At 41.6% G+C, this 6,000-nt stretch overlaps 1 protein-coding gene across 1 annotated transcript in view; it reads left to right on the top strand.

The window, feature by feature from the left end:
* The first annotated feature begins 3,723 nt into the window (after positions 1-3,723).
* Positions 3,724-6,000, top strand: part of pde9aa (phosphodiesterase 9aa) — a 44,076-nt gene continuing 41,799 nt past the window's right edge. The window contains exon 1 of the mRNA XM_029530413.1: positions 3,724-3,786. Within this exon, the coding sequence (XP_029386273.1) occupies positions 3,724-3,786 (63 nt within the window). The remainder of the gene's footprint in view (positions 3,787-6,000) is intronic.

Raw genomic sequence — 6,000 nt, 5'->3', positions numbered from 1 at the left:
TAGTTAACGATCTCATAGCTGATCACCATATTGATTTATTTTGTATAACTGAAACGTGGCTGCAGCAGGATGAGTATGTTAGCATTAATGAAGCTACACCCCCAACTCATGTTAACTTTCATATCCCTCGTACCACAGGTCGAGGAGTTGGGGTGGCTGCAATATTTCAGTCAAGCCTATTAATCAACCCGAGACCAAAATCTGGCTGCAGGTCTTTTGAAAGCCTCACTCTTAGTCTTTCCCACTCGGACTGGAAAGGTGAAAAACCAGTTCTGTTAGTCACAGTATACCGTCCACCTGGTCCGTACTCAGAATTCCTATCAGAGTTTTCTGAGTTTATATCAGAGTTAGTACTCAGTACAGATAAAATCATTATCCTGGGAGATTTCAATATACATGTTGATGTAGAAAGCGACAGCCTTACTTCTGGGTTTCTTTCCCTACTAGACTCAATTGGCTTTTCCCAGCATGTGAATGAACCCACTCACTTTTACAATCATATCCTTGATCTTGTTCTAACTTATGGCATTGAAATTGACAAGCTAACAATTCTTCCCCAAAATTCTCTCCTGTCTGACCATTACCTCATTACATTTGAGTTTACTTTAATGGGCTCCACAGCATTGAGGAATACATTCAGCTATAGAAGGTGTTTATCTGAAGCTGCTGTGGCTAAATTTAAAGAGAACATTTGGTCATCATTCCCAACAATGCCATATCTAAATTTAAATGAGGATTTCTCCCATACGCAGGTTGATGACCTTGTGACTAGCACTATGGCCACACTGCGTTCGAATCTTGATAATGCCGCCCCTCTCAAAAAGAAAGTATTCAATCTGAGGAGGATGGCTCCCTGGTATAGTTACCAAATCCGTGCCTTGAAGCAGACATCAAGGAAATTAGAAAGAAACTGGCTTTCCAGTAAGTCAGAAGAGTCTCACAGAGCCTGGAAAGACAGCCTAAAAACGTATAAAAAAGCTCTCCGCAGTGCTAGAAGTTCATATTACTCAGCACTCATAGAAGAAAACAAGAACAACCCCAGGTTTCTCTTCAGCACTGTAGCCAGGCTGACAGAGAGCCATAGCTCAGTTGAACCAGTGATCCCCTAAGCTCTAAGCAGTAATGATTTTATTAGTTTTTTTTTCAGACAAAATTCTCATGATCAGAGAAAGAATTTATCAGCTCTTGCCTACGTTAGATAAAAATCCCCTTCTGAAGACGGGAACTGCTGAATCAGCTGCGGCACCTCATTTACATCTGGAATCATTCTCACCTCTAAATCTCTCAGAGCTAGCTTCTATAGTTTCATCATCCAGACCGTCAACCTGTCTATTAGACCCAGTACCAACTAGCCTCTTTAAAGAGATCTTTTATGTAATTGAGCCGTTCATTCTAGATTTGGTTAATCTGACTTTATTTCTGGGTTATGTACCTCAGGCACGTAAGACTGCGGTCATCAAACCCCAGCTTAAAAAGCCTAATCTTGATCCAGATGTTTTGGCAAACTATAGACCCATATCGAACCTTCCATTTATTTCTAAAATCATTGAGAAAGTTGTAGTAAAACAACTACACGAGCATCTGGATGGGAACAGTTTGTTTGAAGAGTTTCAGTCAGGATTTAGAGCCCATCATGGCACAGAAGCAGCGCTGGTTAAAGTCTCCAATGACATTCTAATGGCCTCAGACAATGGATCAGCCTCCATACTTCTCCTTCTTGATCTTAGTGCTGCATTCGACACCATAGATCATAATATTTTGCTACAGAGACTTGAACATGAAATTGGAATTAAAGGAACTGCACTAAGGTGGTTCAAATCCTACTTATCAGATAGACATCAGTTTGTTCATGTAAACAACAGCTCCTCCTCATGTACTGTACTCAGTCAAGGAGTCCCGCAGGGTTCGGTACTTGGACCAATCCTCTTTACTCTTTATCTGCTTCCTCTAGGCAACGTTATCAGGAAACACAGCATCAACTTCCACTGCTACGCAGACAATACTCAGCTGTACCTATCAATGAAGCCAAATGAAGTCAGTCAGATAGTCAGACTGCAGGCATGTCTTGAAGACATAAAAGTCTGGATGACTGGAAATTTTTTACTTCCTAACTCTGACAAAACAGAAGTTATTGTACTCAGTCCTAAGCACCTCAGAAAAATACAATCTAATTATCTCATCAGTCTGGACGGCATTACTTTGGCTTCCAGCTCCACTGTAAGAAACCTTGGAGTAATTTTTGACCAGGACATGTCCTTTGTCCCTCACATAAAACAAGTTAGTCGGGCAGCTTTCTTCCACCTGAGAAACATTAGGAAAATCAGAAACATCCTTTCTCAGGATGATGCAGAAAAACTAGTCCATGCATTTGTAACTTCTAGGCTGGACTACTGTAACTCATTACTATCTGGATGTCCAAACAAATCTCTAAAAGGCCTTCAATTAATTCAGAACGCTGCTGCACGAATATTAACAGGAACTAGGAAAAGAGATCATATCTCTCCTGTGTTAGCTGCTCTTCATTGGCTGCCAGTAAAATATAGAGTAGAATTCTAAATCCTTCTTTTAACATATAAAGCTCTTAATGGCCAAGCTCCATCATATCTCAGAGAGCTCATAGTTCCTTACTGTCCTAGCAGGCCACTCCGCTCTCTAGATGGAGGTTTACTTGTGGTTCCTAGAGTCTCCAAGAGTAAATCTGGAGGCAGATCGTTCAGTTATCAGGCTCCTCTTCTATGGAACCAACTTCCAGCATCGGTCCGAGGGGCGGACTCTTTAGTAATTTTCAAGACCAGGCTTAAAACTTTCCTGTATGACAGAGCTTATAGTTAAAAAGTTAAAGTCCATCTACTCTTTAGCTATGCTGCTATAGGCCTAGGCTACTGGGGGAAGGACTGAGCTTCTCTCTCTCTCTCCCTCTCTCTCTCTCTCTGTCTCTCCCTGTCACCCTCTCCCCCCCTCTCCCTCTTTCTCTAGAAACATGTTGCTGCATGAACTTAATGCAGCAACATGTTCCTGCCTACCCCCCTCCAATGCCTGTCTCACTCTCTCTCTCTCTCTCTCTCTCTCTCTCTCTCCCACTCTCAACCCAATCGGTCGAGGCAGATAAATAAATTTATAAAGAGTTTGGTCTAGACCTGCTCTATATGTAAAGTGCCTTGATGTGCCTTGATGTGCCTTTGTTATGATTTGGCGCTATACAAATAAATCTGATTTGATTTGATTTGGATGTGACAGATTACAGATGTTCGAGATATTCATTGCATCAGAAACTTCAAATTTAGATTAAAGTCTTCAGAGGATCCCTAACTTTCTCACGCACATATCATCATTGTTTCATTTGTAAATCATCGAATCAGTGAGTCACTCTAGATTTCTCTATTTGGTGAGAAAACAAACCTTGCGACTGCTGTCCTTCCGGGACAGCACACAAGAAACAAACAAGACACTGTATAACTCTGTCCAGGCGTTTGTGTGTGTGTGTGTGTCAGAGAGGGAGAGCGATAGACAGCGTCCCTGTACCTGAGCGCGCTCAGACCTCGGTAGGCGGGGATGCGCCTGTACAAGCTTTATTAGATGCGGTCAGATTGCGGGGTAACAAAGCGGACAGGAGAAAGATACGGAGTTTAGCTAGACGCGAAGGTGAGATGTTGACGGGGCGCTGACTCACCACGGTGGGAGAAGGAGAGTAGGGCGCGCACATCAGGCAGGGGAGAGGGGACTATGGGCTCTGCTTCATCCTCCTACCGTGTAATTTACCTGGACGTGGACGGCAGAATTCAGAAGGTACTGCTGGGTTGAGGTTCTGTGATATAACAAAATAGAGGTGTGTCAGTTCTCTGAGGAGCACCTGCTGCTATCCTGCTGTTGGGGCAGTGCTACCGCTGCGGAGGCAGCATTTCATCTGAAGTCAATTCAAAAGGAAACTTTTCAAAGTTAATTTTCAAATGAAAAAACTATGAAAAACAACGATACATAAAACATCGAACAAAGCTATTTTATCAAATAAACTTTAACGAAAATAAAGTTTAACTATGCATTACTAACGAATTTATGTGATGTTGCTGATGGTTGCGTTACATGAGGTGAGCAGAGCTGAAAGGGGGCAGAAATTCTTCAGTCCCTATGACTGTGGTTAAACATAGACCATAACACATCATTAAGCTGCTAAATATTTACTGCTGAAGCTTAACAAATCCCTTTATAGAGTTCATAGAAGCAATGCTTTATCATCTCTAAACTCGCTGGGCACAATAACATCATTAAAAAACGTGTACATAAGGATCATCTTTGTTGGTTATTGTATATAATTTACAGTTAACTGAATGAATTATCGTCAGATGCATGTTTGGCCTCTAGTCTAAATGTCATATCTGTTTACCACCGCAAAATTATGATTTTATGATATTATAATATTCAGTTTAGCAGCTGAAAATAGCAGATGGATGTATAGGGATAGATGTATAAATCATCACTTCTTAATTTAACCTCTCTGTTTTCATCCTCAGTATTTGTGTCAGGCTGCTGAGAATGTGTAAAGAGATGCCTAATTATCCTCATTACAATAATCTCATCTTTGTTTGGGTCTGAAGTGGTTTAGAGGTGAACTGTGACCACTGTCCACCAGACGTACCCGAGGTTGCACTTCAAAACTGCTCTCTTGTGTTAGATAACACAAAGGAACCAAACATTGTGTCTGGAGCTCAGATTCTTGTCAGTGGTTCAGAGTCCCATCAGGGTGCGATTCTTCCTTCATCACTCTATTTTGTCTTGTTCTGCAACCCAATTACCCAGTGCAACATCCAGACCTGCTGTGATCTAAGCCACATCTGTCCTCACCTCAGACATCTAGATTGTAATGACTACACACAGCTGCAGGTGGAGGAACAGTAGGAGTGGCTCATAAAAGTTTATGTCTTGTTTATGTCTCTTGTGTTTATTACATTGTGTCTTTATGAAGTTCACAATGTGAATGAAGCGTCACGCCTTCATGCACACAACCAGTAGGCTGAAAGGACTGACACTGGTTCACAATGTGAAGCTGCATCAGGAGTTTTAGGAGTTTCTGCGGGTTCAGTTGACCTCATGCCTTTTAACTGTGTTGTATATTCATGACTTTGTTTTACAGTGCCGTGTTATTGTGAAGCTTTTGTTCACTGAGCTAATTGTTTTCATAAGAATTAGATTCTCTTTCACGTAACCTGGTTTGAATTGTATGTTTTTTGCTTGATAGTGTCAGGTTGAAGATGTTGGATCGTTATCATTGTCATCATAATCTTCCTCATCATCCTGTGACAGAGGAGGGTGAATGTTTGCAGAAGTAGTGCTGAGTCTCAGCTGCGACCACAATATCCCCCCACAGTCTAGGGTCATAGATGAAGCCGCTTAGAGACCAAAAGTTTACCTAGTAGATGAACAGAAAATGAACTGATTCCTGTTTATTTTTTGTCTGTGACTGAGCATCTCTGGATGTTACATTGTTGCTTAAACAGGAATTAGTGCTGGCGAGCAGGATGTTTCTGAAGCATGGGTGTCACTGTCTCTTTCACCTGTGACATGCTGTCAGAGTCAGACCTCAGAAGAGCCTAACCCCCCCTCCACCCTTTCAGCCCCCTTATAGCCCTTCTTAAACCCACCACCCAGAGCTGGTCTGAATTTGCAGCTGTGATTCTTTATTCTGTGACCATAACAAATATGAAAAGATCAGTGAAGACTAGAGGCTGAATTCACACACCACTCCTCCTGTTTTTTGTATTTGGCTCCGAGGTGAAGATAAACTACCACAGACTACAGTTACAGATCTGGTTTAAAGTACCTGACCTTATTGTTATGACAATAACCTCAGACTTCCTCCTATGTAACATATGGGGGCGAATATTACAGCTATGCGGGACAACTTGTCTCTGTGGTAATACTTACGACTGGATGACTGATGGTGAGTGTGATGCATTCATAGTTATATTCATATTTTATTTCTTATATACACTTTATTTTATTATG

Source organism: Echeneis naucrates, chromosome 21, assembly GCF_900963305.1.
Source record: "Echeneis naucrates chromosome 21, fEcheNa1.1, whole genome shotgun sequence".
In the NCBI taxonomy this organism is placed as follows: Eukaryota; Metazoa; Chordata; class Actinopteri; order Carangiformes; family Echeneidae; genus Echeneis; species Echeneis naucrates.
This window is presented reverse-complemented; position numbering and strand designations above follow the sequence as displayed.